This window comes from Abrus precatorius, unplaced genomic scaffold (genome assembly GCF_003935025.1).
Source record: "Abrus precatorius isolate BTA unplaced genomic scaffold, Abrus_2018 Scaffold9, whole genome shotgun sequence".
Taxonomy (NCBI): Eukaryota; Viridiplantae; Streptophyta; class Magnoliopsida; order Fabales; family Fabaceae; genus Abrus; species Abrus precatorius.
In genome coordinates, this window is record NW_020874439.1 from 18,411,089 (window position 1) to 18,430,689 (window position 19,601).

At 28.8% G+C, this 19,601-nt stretch overlaps 2 protein-coding genes across 5 annotated transcripts; both read right to left on the reverse strand.

The window, feature by feature from the left end:
- Window positions 1-359: 359 nt before the first annotated feature.
- On the reverse strand, window positions 360-8,230 carry LOC113849862 (EEF1A lysine methyltransferase 3). 4 transcript variants are annotated; one of them, XR_003502149.1, is made up of 8 exons: window positions 8,064-8,230; window positions 7,930-7,991; window positions 6,606-6,739; window positions 5,965-6,107; window positions 2,623-2,694; window positions 1,650-1,757; window positions 1,338-1,571; window positions 360-965 (listed from the first exon to the last, which is right to left on the reverse strand). XR_003502149.1 is itself a non-coding variant. In XM_027480075.1 (7 exons), the coding sequence occupies exons 1-7, from the start codon at window positions 8,119-8,121 to the stop codon at window positions 1,393-1,395; spliced, it is 747 nt and encodes a 248-aa protein (XP_027335876.1). In that variant the 5' UTR covers window positions 8,122-8,223; the 3' UTR covers window positions 1,158-1,392. The 4 variants fall into 4 exon arrangements, 3 of the variants coding, with proteins under 3 accessions (XP_027335876.1, XP_027335875.1, XP_027335877.1); XM_027480075.1 differs by lacking the exon at window positions 360-965 and having other exon boundaries at window positions 1,158-1,562; window positions 8,064-8,223; XM_027480074.1 differs by lacking the exon at window positions 360-965 and having other exon boundaries at window positions 1,158-1,571; window positions 8,064-8,223.
- A 5,156-nt stretch (window positions 8,231-13,386) lies between these two features.
- Window positions 13,387-16,527, reverse strand: LOC113850190 (GDSL esterase/lipase CPRD49-like). Its single transcript, XM_027480607.1, has 6 exons — window positions 16,403-16,527; window positions 15,208-15,285; window positions 14,648-14,788; window positions 14,423-14,499; window positions 13,754-13,903; window positions 13,387-13,668 (listed from the first exon to the last, which is right to left on the reverse strand). Exons 1-6 carry the CDS (start codon window positions 16,511-16,513, stop codon window positions 13,452-13,454), a joined length of 774 nt encoding a protein of 257 aa, XP_027336408.1. The 5' UTR covers window positions 16,514-16,527; the 3' UTR covers window positions 13,387-13,451.
- Between the last annotated feature and the right edge of the window lie 3,074 nt (window positions 16,528-19,601).

The window sequence follows — 19,601 nt, forward strand, 5'->3', positions numbered from 1 at the left end:
TTCAAAATATGTAATATCAAAACTATTTCTCAACTAATTTCTCAAAGTTATCATTCATATAATCCTTATCATCATTTCAATAATTTAACTCGATTCTAAATAGTTCTATCTCACTAATGTTTAGCACAAATAGCACACTAAACAATACAATTAAAAACATTTGTACAAGATCATATAGTCACACTTTATTATAGTCATAATACAAAAACTTAAATATTTTAAAACATGTAATAATGTAACTATTTCTCAACCAATTTCTAAAAGTTATCATTCGTATAATTCTTATTATAATTATCAACAATTTAACTTGATTTCAAATAGTTCTATAACACAAATAGCACACTAAACAATACATTTGAAATATTTGGTGTGATAAATTATGTAAAAGTCTTTAGTAACTAAGTAGTTGTTGGTGAGAAATAAATGTTTCTTGAATTTTCTGCAATTTAAAGTAGAAGATGAAATTTTGAAATTTTTCACAATTTTGGCTTAAGCGAATTTTTTAGCTTAAGCAAAAATTCACTTTTTAACTAAATTCGCTTAAGCTAAATTTTTTGCTTAAGCCAAAATCAAGTTTTATTAGATTCCTGCAGTTCCTGCCAACGCTGCAAAGGATCCGGATCCCTGTACACAAACGTAGTCTTGACTTCCGTACCAAATTTTCTTTTGGGTCCATCATACGTACATAATTACGTATCACATCCCATTCCAAAGAAATCATAAGCAAAGCAATCTCAAACTTGCGACTCAAAGTTTCGAGACATAATACCACCACACTAGTGTGGCTAAAATATCAGCTTTGTCGTCTTCAGCGAAAACAAAGTCACCGCAGAGTGATTTGTCCGTAGATACCGTATCTCCTGACATTTGAAATTAATGGGTCATGTTAGTAATAACCCAAAAAATATTATACATCATGCCAACCCTTGGGGGCTCCACCATGCCTTGTAATTTTTGTATGTTACCTGAAAAGCAAAATTGGACAAGTAACAATAAGGCTCTACATTTTGATTCAATCAAACTTACCAGATTTATAATTTTACATGATCATGTCACAATGGCTAAGGCAAAAACCCAGAAATGAATTCCATTGAAAGGGAAGCATCATCGAAATGCAATAACAAGAGAGTAAATGTCCCCACCTTAAATTTCTCGACCGAGAGATCTATTTCAATGATTATGTAACAAAAATATAACAAAGTCAAAGAAATTGTAGCATCGTTACTCTCAGCTCAAAATGAAAAGTTTTATAGTTGGTATGACTGTTATCAACTAGCTATAAATTAAACTATAGAAGCTAAAACTATGGCCCGGAGAAACTTTGATAATGGACGAACCTTTCAATTTTCATTTCATTCTCCTTTAGGCATGCTTCATTACTACATTGTTTAGTCAAGATTTTGTTTCTGATTTCTCATTTTCTTTGGGATAGATGCAATATACACGGGATCCAATATGCTTCACTTTTAGACCAGCTTCCTCACAACCGTTGAAGAAAAGCAATTCATCTTCCTTTCCGATTCTGCGCCTCCAGCTCATCAAAAAGGCTGGCCATGGCAACACTACATTTCCTGCCAACACAAGATTCAGAAAAGATGCAAACTTGAGAAGCTAAAGCATGATGGTTAAAAGGGTATCTAGCACAATACCATCATTCTCATCATTTCCAGTTGGAAAAATTGCTTTCTTATCCCGGGGCTTGTAAAAATTGAGAAGAAAGGAAATGGTCTTTATCAAATTTGCATACTGTTTCACATCTACAAACATTTAAGATTTGAGAGATATAAGAGTCTCCTTCCATATCTAATAATCTTTCTTTTCTCTACGGAAGAGAATAAAGAGGAAAGGAATCCAAAAGTGAAGAGATCAGAAACTCAATTAAGACATTTCCCAGAGCATAATGATCAGAAAACTTGTCAAGTACCTGTCAAGTGTGGCCAGAACCAGAACACCATGTATCGCAGCCAAAAGTTTAAATACAATTAAATATTAAGAGGATGTAGAAATTAAATGACATTTTAATATTTATTAAACAGTATGAAATTTTCATGAAAAGCAAATCATTAGTGGGAATAGGAATCCAAAATAGGCAATGTGGCAACAGGATAAAGCACTAGCTCCCTCCTTTCCACAATCATAAAATTCAAAATATCCTTCCCAAATAATCAAAGCCAGCTTTGGCTTTACCATTTACCAATCTTGGCATTCCGAAAAACAGTAACATCCTAGTGACAGCTCAATATAGACAAACATTGCACCTAAAATAAAAAATATCTAACAGAAAAATACCTTCACCATTACAAGATCAATAAAGATACTAGGCTGTCATTGAGATATTAGTCTGGGCCACTATTTACTAACTGCTAAGAACTCAGCATAACTCAAGACATTTCAATATAAACTTGAGATCTTTCTTTTTCTACAAGTAACTTCATTATTTAATCATTTTTCAATCTGCAAGAAATATTTGTGGTAGTTTTATAGGTTCACAAACCAATAACTGCAGGCTATCCATTAATGAATAAATTGTATTATTTGTAATGAACTAATATTCATTTGGAAAGAAAAGGAGAAGAAAAAGAAAAATGGCTAACCAAGACAGCAAGTTAGAAGATAACTTACACAATAAGATATCACTCGCAATAATCAGGTCCCAGTCAGGGTCAGAATTTGGAAACTTGTCTCCCCATGTGTCTGAACACACAAGCACATTTAGTATTTTCATAAGAGAAACTAATCAGACAATAAACAGAAATATGAAGAACAAATTAAATGATATAGAGTTGCAGGAATAATCTGTGGTAATCAGTCTACACATGCATATATTTACATTATGTACAATATTAATTATAACAGTAATCATTTCCTAAACTAGAGCTAATCAGAGCACTAATCACCTAGAGGTCAGTAACAGCTAATACAACCCATTATACATATGCTTAATTCTAACTCCGTAGTTGGAATATATGTGCTTAACAACCCAAGCCCTCTAATGGACTGGGAAAATAAATCAACAATTTGATCAATGGCATTGACAGAACCCAGTAGTTATCTTGCCAGAAAGAAGCTTTTCTCTAACACAATGCAGTCAATCTTTACGTGTTTGATTCTTTCACTGAATATTGGATTTGAAGCAACAATGTAGCTTGGTTAAGTTCAGAAATAGCTGCTTCATTGCACAACACTTGTCTCTGCACTGGGGATCTAGCAACTATGTGCTATTTCTTACTCGTCTGGGATCTAGCAACAGCCAATACTTGCATTGCCTTGGTTTCATAAAGTAACCTTTTACTTAGTGATTCTTGATGCATATAAGAATGCAGACCATAGCTTTCCAATGACTATCACAAGGAGCGTTCAGAAATGACTCAATACACAACAAGAGCAATGTCAACTCTATAAGACAGTTACTGTCAAGATATCTATATCTATAAAGCTTTGTATGAGGTTCCCCCTAACCCAATAGTATGACATTGGAAACCATTGGAGTATCACTACATTGGCAATCCACAGTGCTTGTTCCTTTAAGTATATCTAAGCATACTTTCTCTGAGTGTTGGCAACATCGTGAGATTGTAAAACCTGATTCCCCAAAATAAATTGAAATGGCTCAAATTATTTTATTTAAAAGTGGTGTGACAGATGCCATTAATCTTTGGATACTAGTTTGATGATTGTCGATGATGACAATGTTACTAACATAAACAACCAATTGAAGGCAAAGGCTAGGTAAAGAGTGGTCAAAGAATACAGCAGAATGACTAGCACTAACATTGAGTCATGTGGAATTGCCAAATGAGTTCGTTGAGTCTTCCATTTCAAAGCACAGGAAGATTATTATAAGCCAAAGAGGGAGTGTCACAAGTAGCAGATAAGGTGGAATGCATTGTGTGTAGTACAGCCTATTGAGCTCTTCCTATTTCAAATGTCTAATCAAAGAAAGGACCATTGCTGAATAGCAGTTGTAGCAAGGAACCATAATAACAACAACAATTAAGTCTAATCTAATTAGATAAAGTCGGTTACATGGATCACATGACATCATTGAGCTCAGTCAAAAACCAAATTTTCAGAAATATTATTAATGAAAAGATCTCTTTTAATAACTAATGTATTCAAAAAGTCTATAACTTTGGCCAATAGGCATAAGTAATTTTTGAAATTTCATCATGATAGGAACAAATCATTGCAATTGTTAGTCTTTAGCCGTAGCAAGGAAGAGGTAAACAAAACCAATCTTGGTCACAGGGAAACATGTCTCCATAGTTAAGGCAGAAAATTTGTGTATCCTACTATCATTTGAACATTAGACAGCTTTCAAATGATGAACTTTTTCATCAGAGTTAATCTTGACACTATAGACCCATCGACAACCAATAGTAAGCTTGCCAAGAGGTAAATGTTCTTGAGAGCCATTAGAGGGTAAACCATTCATTTCATCAACCATGGTATGGTTCCATCCAAGGTTGGAGAGGACTTCACTAATAGTTTTGGGTATAGTATAGAGAAAGAAAAAGACAAAGAATACACAGGCATAATAAGGAGTTGGATTAAGATAATTTAAATGACAGACATAAAGAGGGTAAGGGATTAGATTATAGTTGATACCTTTGTGCAATTCAATTCTATGGTTAGTTCTAGTTCAGGGAATGAAGCACGAGTTTCAAGGAGTAGAAGATAAGTCTAGAGGAAGGATGGGAACTGGATTGGTAGTAGCATGTATGACTAGATGATCATGGAGTAGAAGATAAGTCTTTATTGACATGAGGAAGGAAGGAGGCAAGACAGATGTGAGAGCAACCTAAAAGGAGCCGTGACCAATCAGGAGAATAATGTTAATGCCATAATGCAAATCAAAAGTATATGCAAAGAAGGGACAAGTCTTAAAGAAGATACCGTAGCATAGACAACAGATCTTTCGAGGTCTGGAGAGTATAACAGAAGCTTTTTTACACCCAGGAAAGGACATTTTAAGGATTTGGCAACCAATTTATTTTTCCAATAGTAAGGTTGTGGAGAAAAAAAACAACAAGTGTCTCAGAGTGAAAGAGAATAGGGTCTTACTTAGGGAACAACATAGACGAGAGCACTTGATTTTGGAGGATGGATTCTGGCAAGCAGTTTATTAGACAGCATGCAGTGTGGAGGGGGCTTCCCCAAAAGCAAAATGGCACAATGAAGTTAAGCATCAATGCATGAGCTATTTCAAGTTTTCAACTAGGCATGATTTTTTCCTTTTCACCACACCATTATGTTTTGGGGTATGAGCACATGATAATTGGTATAAAATGCCTTGTGAAGTGAAAAATGATTGAAAAGGAGCAATAAGAAATTCACATGCATCATCACTAAACATAATTATAGTAAGAGTAACAAAGTGGGTTTGAATTTGTGAACAAAACCTTTAAATAAAAACACAACTTCAGAACAAAATTTCATTGGAAATAGCCTAGTACAAAGGGAAAAAATATTAATTATGTGATACAAAGTAGAAGAAATATAACTATGACCCTAAATTTCCAAATGGACTAAAGTAAAAGGAAATCTAGCTCATTTATTGGCTGTGTCAGGAAAAGAACTATGAATGGGAAAATTTACCACAAACAAAATAATTTAAGGAAGTACATATTGATTGGCTTGTCACTTCTAAAGATGGTTACGAATTCTAGAGTGCTTTTCAAGATAAAAAGAATACTAATCATTCATCATTAGTACTAATCATCCAGAAGAAAGGAATGGCAGGATATAACAATCAGATTTCATTTGCATTCATAGGCATCAAGATACATTAACTAAGCAATGATAAAGATAAAAAAAACAATATTAGTTTTATGGCGTAAAGATTTTTAACTACAATCAAAGGGAAATCTAACTACCCAGAAAGCACAGAATCAGTGCTTTGAAACCCTTGCCAATAGCTAACTAAGAAGCAAAAGACAACTAGGTTAACTGAAAAAGGCTCACGTTTTATGTGAGGAATGGCAGGTATTTCATTTTCCCTGCAGTTGTGAGCTATGTTATCCTCTATTTCTTGATCATCGTAGTCTGAAGTTGTAATATCAAGATCATATGATTTTCGAAGAAATATGGCCAAAGCGCCTGTGCCACTGAAATTGGAAGCAACATGAGCAAGACAAAAAAGAAATCAAATGTATGAAATGTGAAGAGCTATCTGACATGAAATCATATAACTAAAATGGACTCGGTTTATTTTATGGTTGATATTTTGATATTAGCTGCATTGAACTATGAGACAAAAAAATAACAACTAAGTACATTATTCACAGGCTTTTCAGTGGCACACATCTTATGGTAACACAAATCCTTGCATTGATTTTGACCACCCAACAAAGATCAATGCACCTCCACGCTAACTACAAACATGGTAATATGCCTCTATAAGAGACAGCAGTAAGGCCTGCTAATCACAGAAGAGAAATGTACAATCAAGAGTGATTATTGATGGATGCACAGCATGATTCAAATATCATAAGATCAAGTCAAGATCCCATCACTTTGAAAATTTTGAGCAAGACTTCTTCACTAGATACTTTAAAAATAACAATAGCTTAGACACATAAATTAGTATACAAGTAATTGAATACCTCCCCAACTCAATGGCACGTCGTCCTTCGATGCATGAACTGTGCTGAACCAACCATTCTGCAAAGGCAAATGTCCCAGGCCAGAGCAAGTTAGCATTCAGTTGATGAAAGGAAAATTCTCGAATAATCAACTCCTGCATAAAAGAAAATGGCAGAACTCAGAGCAGTTCAGTACAAGTTAATGCTAACAAAACCTCAAGCAAAACTAAATTAGGAAGTTCAGAAATATTTAAGTCCTTTCAAGGGATCTCACATAAAATCAATATGCCTAACAGAAACAACAAGACAGGAAATATGACCATCTCAAATGAAACAACAGCAAAAGCAAAAGCTTCCAAAAATAAAACAGGCATACACATAATACAACAACAATCAAGTCTTATCTCACTAGGTGAAGTCAGCTACATGGATCATAGACGTCATTGTGCTTGGTCAAAAACTAAATTTTCATAAACCTAGTTAATCAAAAACTAAATTTTCATAAACCTAGCTGAAACATTAATCAACAAGAAACAGTAATGCAAACTGATACAAACTTTGAGAGAATGACATCACAAAACCCAGACATGGTAGTGGCAGAGCCCAAGACCATATAAATCTCACATTAGAATCTCATACATCCAATGTTGGACTCAAGTCCCAAAGCTTGGATTGGATCTTAATATTCCACCATGAATGCTAAAATGTCAGCATCAGCACACGCACCCCCTCATTTGCAACCTAGATACATAGCCAAAGTTTAAAATTTCACTTGATACCAATCTTCCAACACCACGAAAGCTGGCCATTGTGATGGAAGATCCCAATCCACAGCTCACACCAGAATCCCATACTCCAAATGTGAGACTCAATTCCCATACCTAATATTTCTGAAAGAATTGATAAGCTGTCCAAAAATGTGTATCACGCAGATCTTTCTAAACAACAGTAGCTTTCTAAGCCCATGGAGACCGTACGGGGTTAGGTTTTCCCCATTTGCTATAAACTCAGCAATATCATGCATGCTTTCAACATTTTCATTTCCCAAACGGCAGAACACTTGAGCTCAAATTTTGACCCTTCCAACACATACCAAATTGCACATCCGTTGGGGCAACTCAAACTCATTAACATTACAAGCTCACGGTTGTTCAAACAACAAAACTCTCATAGTAAGCAACCAAAACTAAGAGGAAAAAAAAGACTTCTAAATGCACAGTACTTTAGCTAAACTCTTCAAATAATACCCCCATTAAACTTAAAATTTCTATACTATCCTCAAAACAAATCCACATGATTAACTCGTTTTAACAGCTACTTTTGATACTAAAGATAGAAGCTTTACCGTCCCAGGAAACTGGTGCTTCCTCTCAACATAGTTTTCCCGAGCGTCTGAATTTTCCTCACCTGCATTCAGAAACCCCATTTATCCCATTAGGTAGAACTGAAATACGAGAGAGAGAGAGAGAGAGAGATTACGAGAAGAAGTGTCATCTTCGGAGAATAGCGATGATGGAGAGAAGATAGCTATATCCATTTGTTAGATGCTTGTGGCAATGAATGGGTATTCAAAATATGAACACCAAATTGAATAGTAGTTTGGTTTTGGACTTTTGGGCATGACACTGGCTGCGCGCTGGCGCGGCGGGTTTTGCCCCTGCTCGGGGCATGATTCAATTTGCCAGGGAAATCTTTTTTTTTTTAAATTTTTTGATAAATACTTTAATTAAAAATATTAACTTCAAATAAATATATATTTATTGTAATTTTATAATTTTAACATAATAAACATGTATTTTTTTAATTATCATTTTTAGATAGTTAAATTTAATAATAAAAATTAAATTTAATAAAAAAACATAAAACTTCAAATAATAGGTTTAATAATTTAAGCCATGAAATTAATATTTAAAGATTTAAACAATTGTTATATCAGTCCTCACTTTGTCACTTAATATATTTTTTTCATTATTTTAATTGTACCAAATAATTTATTTGATAATTTTTAAAAAAAAATTATCCTTTTCTAACGATCAAGATTATGATATTTTAATTTAAGAAATTAATTTATGACACAATAATTTTTTAAATAACAAGCTACATGAAAAAATATTTAAATAATTAATATGATAATTATTTAAATATTTAAAATTTAAAGTACTAATTTGGTGGTTCAAAGTTTTAAGAAATTTATTTATTAACATTTTTATATTTAGAAGTTTAATTTTTTGTATTTGTAACATTTTTATTTTATAATAATAAATTATTGATATAATTATAAAATTATAATAATTTTTCATTATATAAAATAGGATTAAATACTTCTTTTACAGTTTATCATTTTTTTTATTATAGTCTCTTAAAATATTTTTTAATTAGTATTTTTAATGAATTTTTTAGTTTTTTTATTGATTTAATCTATTAAAATATTTTCAAATGTGACTTATTTTATTAAATCGCATCAGTTACAAAAAATAAAAACAATTATTTTATTAAAGTATAAGGAACAAAATAAAATATAATTTGTAAGGAATAAATAATTACTAAAATATAAAGATTAAAAACATATTTTAAGTTTATAAATTAAATTATACCTAATATACATAAATTAAAAGTAAAATTTATTTTTAAAAAAATTAGTAATTTTTTTATTTTATCTCTTTTTTTATACTTTTTTTAAATTTAGTTATCAAAAGTTCTTTATTTTCATATGATCTCTCTCATAGTAATACATTAACTTTTTTTATTATTTGTTCATATAGTATTTAAGTTTGTTCGTATAATTTCACTAAAATATGATATGGATGAGATACGACATCAATAGTATTGTACTCTTAATAATTTTTTTAGTGAGATTTTAAGTTATAACAGTAGACTTTTGAAAAATAAAATTTAAAAATATAAAAAGGATAAATAAATAAATGTAACATTATTATTCATATTAATTTTAAATTATATGAGTTAAATTGAAAGATACATAAATAAAACAATTAAAAAATAATTAACAAAAAGATCATATAAGACTTTAAAAAATTGAGATTTATTTAAAAAATAAAAACGAGAGATTAAATAAAAAAAAGTATCATTTTATTAGAAATTTAAAACTTATTTAAATTTAAAAATAATATTAAAATACAAAGTGACAACAAACTATACCGATGTGAATTAATTATAAACAAAATTAGGAGAGATACTTTGGTAGGAATATAATAAACCTAGTTCATATTTTTTGTTAAATTAAATAAAGTGGTGTTAAGATTTTTTTTAGAATTATTTAATAAAAATATAAAAAATTTAAACTATTTAAAATTTTCAAATTTAATAAAATAGTCTATTTAAATAAATATTAACATTATTTTTATATTATATATTTATTAATCTATTTAATAGCTAAAGCTAGTGATGATTAAGGATGTTCATGAGTCAAGTAAATCCAACTAACTATTCGAACTAAAATTAATCAATTGAATCGAATAATTGAGTTTGTTTATGTCTCGAAAATATAGATTTATGGGTTGAGTATGATATATTTGAGCTAACTTAATTAATATAAAAAATTTAATTATTTTATAATATTATATATTTTTATTTTTTATTTTTAATATATATTTTTTATAAATAATTCATTATCCAATAAAAATCAAAATTTTGTATATAAATATTATAGATTAATTTATATAATCATTATTAAATTTTATAAATTATAAAAATATTTTTATGTAATGGTACAATTATTCAACCCAAATTAACCTATTAATGATCTTGTCGAATTAATTTGAGTCACGAGTAAAATTTTGGCTAGATAGATTTTTTTTTTTTCAAATTCAACCCCATTTCTCAACACCTTAAGATACTTTTTTATTTTTATTTTTTGCTAAGAAACGAGGCTAAAAAGTCTAAAATACCTAAGACAACAATCTAAAGAAAGAGATTATAAGAGCATCTAACCTTAAGAAAGGAAATAAGGAGGGGGAGCATCAACAAAATTAGAAAAAGAAATTTCAGCCTCTAAATCACACTTGGCTAATCAATTACCACGCTAGTTAGCTTTTGCGAAAAATATGATTAAACTTAATGAATCTAATCTTAGCTAGCAATTGTCTAATCTTACTAGTTATAAAGTATGACAGATGATTACAAGTCTGAAAATTAACAATAAGCAAGATGACTTCTTTAGAGTCACTTTCTATATATATAAGGTTAATGTTTTCCTCAATTACAAGCTAAAGGCCCAATAAATCTCTCATAACTTGGCAACCAAAGAGAGTAAGGGTCTAAGGACCTAAAAAATCCTATAATAAATCTGCCATTAGAATCAACACCTCTAGATACTTTTATAAAAGAGGTGAATAATAATTAAATGATAACACTAGAACTCGAAGGAAACATGAAAAAAAAAATCTAAGTGTTGAAGAGCATATAGAAATTCAGTATAGTATTATTTTATTTAAAATGTTTGGTCGAAACTAAGAGGTAGGTTTGCACAAAACAAAATAAGGAGAAAATAAAAAGAAATTTTTTTATTTTTATAAAATTTTAATGTTAGTTTTTGAAAGAAAATTAATTCTAATAATTAATTTATCTAAACTTATTATTTTTTTTTATCTCTAATAATGATATTGTGATTCCAGAGTCAATCAAAGTATCACATAGATAAAACATTTGCTTGAAATCTCAAAAAAAAAAAAAAAAAAAAAACCTTCTAAAAATGATTTTAATTATTAATATTTTCATTTTAAAAAACATTATTACTTATACAAGTAATGCTAATAGTAAATATTTTTCTTTAAAAATAAGCTTAACATTTTACTCTAATATATTTTTTTTTATACTTTATTTATCATATTATTTAACTTTATTTTTATTAGTTCTAATTAAAATATACATATTTTAATTATTTAATATTATAAACATTAAAATAAACCAGAACTACTATCATACATGGAAATTACTTTCTACTCATATGATAACTTATAGAAATATGTCAACGATTCATGTTGTTTTAGCATGCATGAGTTGTTTAAACTAAAACTGATAAAATATTACTTGAATCAATAATATTTTAATAATAATAAATAAAAGGGCTTTAATATCTATTAAAAAGAATACTAAATGAAATTTATTATTTTAATTAAGTAACTGATTTTATTTAGTAAAAAATATAAAAATATATTTAAATGAAATAATAATAATTTTAATATATTATTTTAGATAATTTAAAAAAACTTATTTAATATTCACTTTAGGATTGGTTATGGATTGGGCCGGCCTTGCATGGCTTCACAATAAATAAACAAATGGCAACTTCTTAGTTACACAAATAATTTTGCTTATGATTAATAGAATTCTTATACACCAACCATGCCATCTATGAATTGCGTCTTGCATAAGTTTTTTTGATTGATTGATTGCTTTTTTGCTTATAGTAGTTGTTTTCTTAATTGATTGCTTTCTTGATTGATGTCGTTGTTTAGACTGAATGCTTTGTTATTTGATGATACTTTGTTGCTTTTTTGTCTTTAAGAACACTTTGGTGTTTTCTTATTTGAGGATGATGTCCGATCCTAATTAAATACTTTCTTATTTGAGAGAGCTTTATTTCTTTTTCTTGCTTTGGTATCCTTTCCTAATTAAATGCTTACTTGCTTAATAACATTGCTAATTGATCACTTTTCTATTAGAGGTGACTTTTCTGATAGATTGCTGTATTGAGATTGATTTCTTGTGGTCACTTTTTTTTTCTTTCACTTTCTAGCTTGAAGTCACCTTTTGATTTATTGCTTTCTTGCTTAAGGCCACTTTCCTCATTATTTACCTTCTTGTAAAAGGTCATTTTCTTGATTGATTGCTCTCATTATTAAGGGTGATGCATGTTATAACATAATTTACGAAGGTGATCAAATGACCAAGCCAACAAAGAAACTAGATAGACCCTTAAGTCTAGCGAGCAAAGTTTGATCTTTTTAAATCAAGTGCATAAGTTAAAGCACATTTAGAAAGTATAAGATCAGAACGCTCCTAAGGTGAATTATTAACAAATAAAAGCCATCCAAAAGACTTAAAAAATTATGTTTAGATATTTTAAGCTAGACATATAAGTTTTCATAGGAAGTACGTGGTCAAAACACTCGTATGGTCAATTGCTGACAAGTAAAAGTTGCTCACGTAACTTGAAGGCAAATTAGCATTTTTCAGTGTAGTTATTCGTGCCACTAATAGAAAAGCTGGAAAAACTCCTTCATGTTTGCCTTAGAAATTATTAGAAGTTGAACGGTTATAAAATGTCAAGTGCTACAAATTGAAAGCCTTTTATCTAATAATTAATATATTATACTATTGAATTGATGGTTCTTATTCATGTTAATAATTAATTACTTCAAAAATATAAACAAAAAGATTCATTGAAACTAATGAAAGATAAACATGCTGATTTAGAATATGATAATTCTAGCAAATTTGATGAGTTGACAAAATGAAAGTTTGGGCAATTCATGTGTCAAAATCAGTGTGCACTTTAATATATTATACTATATAATAAATTGTTTGCTCGCCACAATCTTGTACGATAGTTGACTTATTAATACTGGACTCGATGGGGTCATTATTGAACAGTGTTGTATGTTCGGATGTAAAATTCCATGATTAATAAATAGTATATAGATACCAACATAAAAAATCATGGTGAAATCCAATCACAAGTTCACAACATTCACTCGAGAAAATTAAAAATAAAATATCAAATGTAACACACTTAATATGCACTAAGAACACACCATTTTTCTTTAAGCACGATGAAACTCTGCTAGTTTGTGACTCATGGCTCTTCAAATTATGAAGGTTTTGGTAGTTTGAAAATGTACAAAAACTCTATTCCAGTTGAGAACTTCCATGGAAGCTACAATTAGAGACATATATATTAGTCTTTTCTTCATCTGCACCAATTGGATCATATGGTGATTCTTCTGCAAATTCAATTGGCATTGACTTCCAGTTAAGACTAGGTTCCCAGTCAGCTTCTCCAAGAACCTTCAATATCTCTTTTGCCACTATCTTGTTCCCCTCAGATGACAAATGAATTCCATCCCTATTAAACACCATTCAATCAAATGAAAGAAAAGTACAATTGTGCCTTTCCTTCATATACATAAGACAACAATTGGCATACTTACGTGAAGCAAACATCTAACCAATCATGCCTTTGTTGGAGTGTAGACCAAAGATCAATAGCCTTGACATTCATCTCATGACATAGCTCCAAACATGCTTCTGAATATATATGACAAGATTCATTTGTCCTTTTCAATTGCCCTAATATTTTGCTGGTTTTAGTCCAACCATTATATCATTAGAGTTTAAGATTGAATTATAAATTTTAAATAATAAAGTAACAAGAATGAAAAGCCTTTCTGGATGGAGCATGCCATCTTCTAAACTTATCATGCGATACCATAATAGATTCAAATCTTATTGCTATAAGGCCAAAGATCTCAACTTTCACATATTCGGACACCAACATTCCAGCTTAATCTCAAGTTTGAATACCACATATCACATAACCTTTTAGCTAGGCTATGTACATGTTTTATTTATTAATTAATTAATTAGTAAATAACAACCATAGAGTTTATGAAAAGTATGTGCCAATTTGAGAGGAGGGGTTTAAACAAAGAGGTTGCAAGCAACATACCCTTAATACATACTTTTGTCATTATATAATAATCATACAGCATAAAAAAAAGTATAGGTGTCATAAAAAAGTAGAAGTGCAGGCATATGTATCATAGTCTCAAGATCATGTGAAATTATATGCTACAACCAAAGCCAATAGGAGTCAAAACCTGAATGTTTCATGCATTTGTGCCTCATTGATGGGAGGAGAACTGAGAAGTATTATGCGAGTCTTCTTTGAAAGGCTCTGACAACCATTAGGAATTGAGTCAAATTTCATAGTGATAAATATATAGGTAATGAATACTTGAACTTGAAGTGTAAATATAGCTTTTATTTAGGAAGGTAACGCGTGCAAAAAGATAGGAATGTGATTCTCTTGTGTGAAAGTTTACCTTAAGATGGGTAACAATCTTCCTCATATTTTCAATGTATTCTTGGAGGGGTACATGAAGACCAAGGCCGAATGGATCTGGATGAGTGGAATCATTACCCCCGAAGTACACAATTACCAAAGATGGCTGAATAGTAGCATCCTAAGTTAAAGATGAGGGAGTAAAAAGGTGATTCACTTCCCTTTTAAGTTATTTTGAGCAAGAATCAAATCAGATTGCGTAAAAATGAATCTGAAGATTAACGTGTTCGTGTGTCCACACTACAATTACGACATGAAGTTTATCCTAATACAATTGATTTTATAAATTTCAAAAAAATATTATTGATATGTCTGTGATCAGTTCTAAGAAAAACTCAGACCAACATATGCAAAATTATATTTTCATTTTATACTCAAGCAAAAGCCAATGGATTAGCTAGCTAGCTGAAGTTTCATTTGTTACTACTATAACTAAAATAACCACATTTAACATTTCTCAAGAAAGGATCAGATATTAAAGATGAAGAAAATGTGAGATTTTATTCAACATAGGCAATTAACACATGTTCTCAACAATACCTTGGGAAATATTTTATCTAGAACTTGCAAAGCTCGCCTTGAATTCCAACCAGCATATCCTCGCAAAATGATATCTGCCTATGTCAAGCCAAAAACTCATTTACCATCATAATTAATCCATCACTCACAAAAAAAACATATATAAATGTAAATTAACTGAATGCGTTGTTTAGGCTGATATTAGAAAAAAAAAAAAAAAAGACATTTTAGATGCGTGTGTTCTAAGACCAGTCTCTTTTCAACATTGGATATTACTCTAATTTCTGGCCTTATGCTAGAAGAAAGAAGGGTTGATGGAGAGCATGAGGACTTTCAAACATATTAATTAGAGTGTGTAATACATGACTACATTATCTTTTTTCCATTGCATTTTTTTTTTTTTTTGTACATTCACGTTTCTAATCTTGTATCATATTGATATTGATTCAGATATAGAAGACTACCACTTATATTTGGAATTTACACCTTTTCTCGAATTATTGGTGTAGTTGTACTACAGGACCACCACTTCCTCAAAAGGTTCTCAATATGGTAAATTATTTGACTATAATAAAGAAAAGACATGCAAACTTTGCATACACATTCATGGCATCGAAATTAGTGGTAAAGGGGACCGAGGATATCAATTAAAAAAATAAAATGATGTCTTTATTAAAAATTGTTTTTGATTCACTTTTACCATTATTTATATGCACTTCCAATGTGATTTTTAATTAAAAATCATTTATTAATTCCTAAACTAGTGCCAAGACCATATTTTCCCAAAAGGAACTCTTTCATTGCATGCAGTCCTATTCTTGAAGACTCACCTACAAAAAGTCTAATACGCACAAAAAAAAGTTCTGTTCTTAAAGATTAAAACTTTAAAAAGAAAATTGTAAAAAAAGAAAAAGCCTTAATAAAAGGTCATCCATAGCTAGATCACAAAAACCACATCTTTATATATAAAACATGAGGACATATAAACAAAACGAAGAGCAAATCAAAACAATATATCTCAACATGTGAATTACGCTCTTTTTAATCATTCATAACAGAAGTTAGAAATGAAATTGAGTAATCGTTAATCAGACAACCCAAGATTGTGCAAATCAAAGTACATCCAATGAAGAAAAAGAAAGAACACAATTAAACTGAAGATAAAGAAGACGAGCAACATAATGGAATAAACAAGGAAAACTCGACATATATCTACCTTGCGAGAATACAAGTCGGCAAGAATGGCACCCCAACCTTCATTGCTATAACTGAACTGAACTATGGATGAACCAAACAGCACAAATTGAGGCCTCACTGGCCCTACCATCTCTCACTTCCACAAGATCAATAATACACTTACACTAGCTCCCATTTAAAATTTATAGACGTGGATTTGGCATTTTTTTTCTCCTGTTGTCTTCTACTTGTCAACATCAATTTCCACAATATTAATTTGTTGTTGTTTGTATCACTGTTTCCAAATCCAATTCTCTAATTTTGATGCAAAAGTGTGTGGTGTAAATAAAGAGGATGAAACCTTTAACATCAACACGTCCAAATTTTTGAAAGTTGATAAATTAGAAAAAATTCTTTGACATAAAAAGAGAGAGAGAGAGAGACGTGAAAGATGATATAATGAAAAAGGGGAAAAAAGAGTGATGAGGGTAAAAAAATAAATATAAAAATATTAGAATTGATGATATAAATCAAACTAAAAATTAGGTGAGAAGGAACTTTTTCTATATATAACTCATCATAGTTTTTTCCTCAAATAAAAAATAAAGTTTGAAATTAAGGATAAAAAATATTAGATACATCAATGAATTTATATGTATTAATTAACTTTGAGGGTTTGTCTTATACTATATTTGGTTCATAGGACGGCATAAGAGGGGATGGGACAGTCTCCTTGTTCGATTAGCAAGGAGGGAAAATGATGAATAATGTTATTATATTGGTATGCCATTATAAGTATCTATGGAGGGGATGAGAAGGTAAATAAAATGTTAAAAGTACGTTTAGAATTTAATTTTAAGGAAAATCGAGAGTATATTTTTTCAAATTAAGAGTTACATAATATTTATAAAAATGAAGAAAATTAGAAATATTCATTGAAAATAGAAAAAATTTCTTCCTCTTTTTTCTCTTCAGTCTAATTCCTAAAATATTTCTTAGAGATAACTTTGTTAATATTTTTCATATATCATATGCAATTTTCTTTCTCCTTTGACTCTTCTAAATATTGTTGAGAAAGCAAAAACAGGAGTGAAAAAAATTCAATCCCGTCATTTCTCTCCTTTCTCTTCAAAATTTTCGAAACAATTAAAGTAAAAAGAAGAAAAAAATTCTTTATCTCCCCTCTCTTTTCCTTCGCTTTTGAATCAAATACATAATCTTAAGTTTTTTAATCATTGTGCTTGAGTTGATATGAATAAAAGCATAAGGTCCAATGAGAAGAAGTTAATTCCTTGATGAAAGGGGAAAAAAAAGGGCAAAATACAATATAATAAATAATAGAAACAAATATTGCTTACAAATGATACAAATACATTTCATTTTTATGAAATATAACGAATAAAATCAGTCAAAATTTAACAATTCTATTGATTTTATTTTTTTATTATAATATGTTTGTTTTCATTTTTTCTAAATTTATACGTAGTCTAATACTTCATGTCTGTGTAGAGTTAAAAAAAAAAAAATCATTTAATACCATACTATAATTTTTAATGTATACCATAATTTTCTAAATCTTTTCATGATTTATTTGTTTTTATTGAATGTGTTAAATTGACAATTTGTTTACATCTTGTATATTTTTATAAAAAGTGAGAATTTTTGTAGTTTTTATTTTCATTATTTGATTTTTTTTTAATTCTTATCACAATCACAAGTGATTAAGTGTAAATTTATTAAAAAAATATTCTAATAAAATGATTGTCAAACAAGTTTTAATAGTATTTTAACAATTAAAATTAAATAGATTAAATTGTTATGCATTTTAATTTTTTAGAAGAGAGAATTATAATATTTTAAAATAGAAGAGCAAGAAATATAATAAGAGAGAAATTATATAAGAAATTAATATTTCATAGTGTATAGTATCATTAAATATATCGCATTAATTTTCTTCGATAACACTGAATAAAAAATATTATTAATAATAATTGTGTGAATTTAAATTAGCACATTACATTTTTTTACTATGGCAAAAATCTTTTATATGTCTTTAAATTTATTACCTTTAGACTTTGTAATTCTTTCTTCATTTGTATTAAACAACTAAGAATTTGAATAAAAATAATTTTTTAATAAAAATATAAATATTTTATATAAAAAAATTATTACAAAAATTCAGTTAAAATATGTACACTCATACCCACGTACTGTAACAAGAAAAAAAAAAACTTAGGCTTACGTGAATTGCATGTGCCATTTTAAAATGTTTTTGAATCTTTTAACTTTTTGACTTTTTTTAATTACTTTAGAACTTGGTATACAATAAAATGTATAAAGGTTATTTTTATATTATTCAACGTAAAAATATCCATTTTAAATTAAACTAGGTTAGAATTACATGATATAAAAGAGGTAAGTATTACAAAAATTATATATATACTTTATAATATTTGTTTGTGGAAGAAGAGAAATTAAATTATATCGACACAACATTTATATACAATATAATTTTTATTGATCAAACTATTAATTTTGTTAAAATTATAAAAATATAATTAAAGAGTACTTATTTTCACATACTTTGAACATGTATATTATATTAAATTTATTTTATATGAATAAGATATCAAATAATATAAAAGTAAAATAAAATTTTATAAATATAATTTATATATAGATTTTTTAATCTAATAGTTAATTTTAAAATAAAATTATTAAATAATATAATAATTCGTATAACTTAAAACAATTTTTTAGTATTTTTTACGCTTAAAAGCATCTTTATTCAGATTTATTATCCCCTTACTTATTTTAGACCTTTAAAAGGTGCTATTAACGTATAAGATCCATTTGGTTGGAAAGAGGAAAAAGGGATTTAAAAAAAATTGTGTTTGAGAGTAAGAAAAAAAAAAAAAAAAAGGAAACTTCTCCCCAAATTGGGAAGAAAAGAGGGGATGGGACATTAATTTATTTTTTAAATTTGTTATTAGATAATTTTAATATAATCTAAAAATATAAAATATTTTTTTATTACATAAAAATATTATAATAACTCTTTATTAAATTATTTTTTTATTGTTATTATAAATAAATTTTTAATATAACTTATTTGTTTATTATCCTATTTTATTTATTTAAATAAGTGGAAAATCTTTTTTTATTTCTTCTCTTATTTTTATCTATCTAAATAATATATTTTTATTTTTTTTTACAACCTTATTTTTTTCTTTGTTTTT

Bases quoted from the DNA above. Each gene is read 5' to 3' on its own strand.
- LOC113850190 (XM_027480607.1), bottom strand. From the start codon at position 16,513: ATGGTAGGGCCAGTGAGGCCTCAATTTGTGCTGTTTGGTTCATCCATA. The intron at 15,286-16,402 runs GTAGATATATGT...GGCTTGACATAG, and splicing joins CCGACTTGTATTCTCGCAAG to GCAGATATCATTTTGCGAGG. The intron at 13,669-13,753 runs GTAAGTATGCCA...GGTGTTTAATAG, and splicing joins TGGTTAGATGTTTGCTTCAC to GGATGGAATTCATTTGTCAT.
- LOC113849862 (XM_027480074.1), bottom strand. From the start codon at position 8,121: ATGGATATAGCTATCTTCTCTCCATCATCGCTATTCTCCGAAGATGAC. The intron at 6,740-7,929 runs GTAAAGCTTCTA...TCTTTTATGCAG, and splicing joins AGCACCAGTTTCCTGGGACG to GAGTTGATTATTCGAGAATT. The intron at 6,108-6,605 runs GTATTCAATTAC...TTCCAATTTCAG, and splicing joins CGTGCCATTGAGTTGGGGAG to TGGCACAGGCGCTTTGGCCA.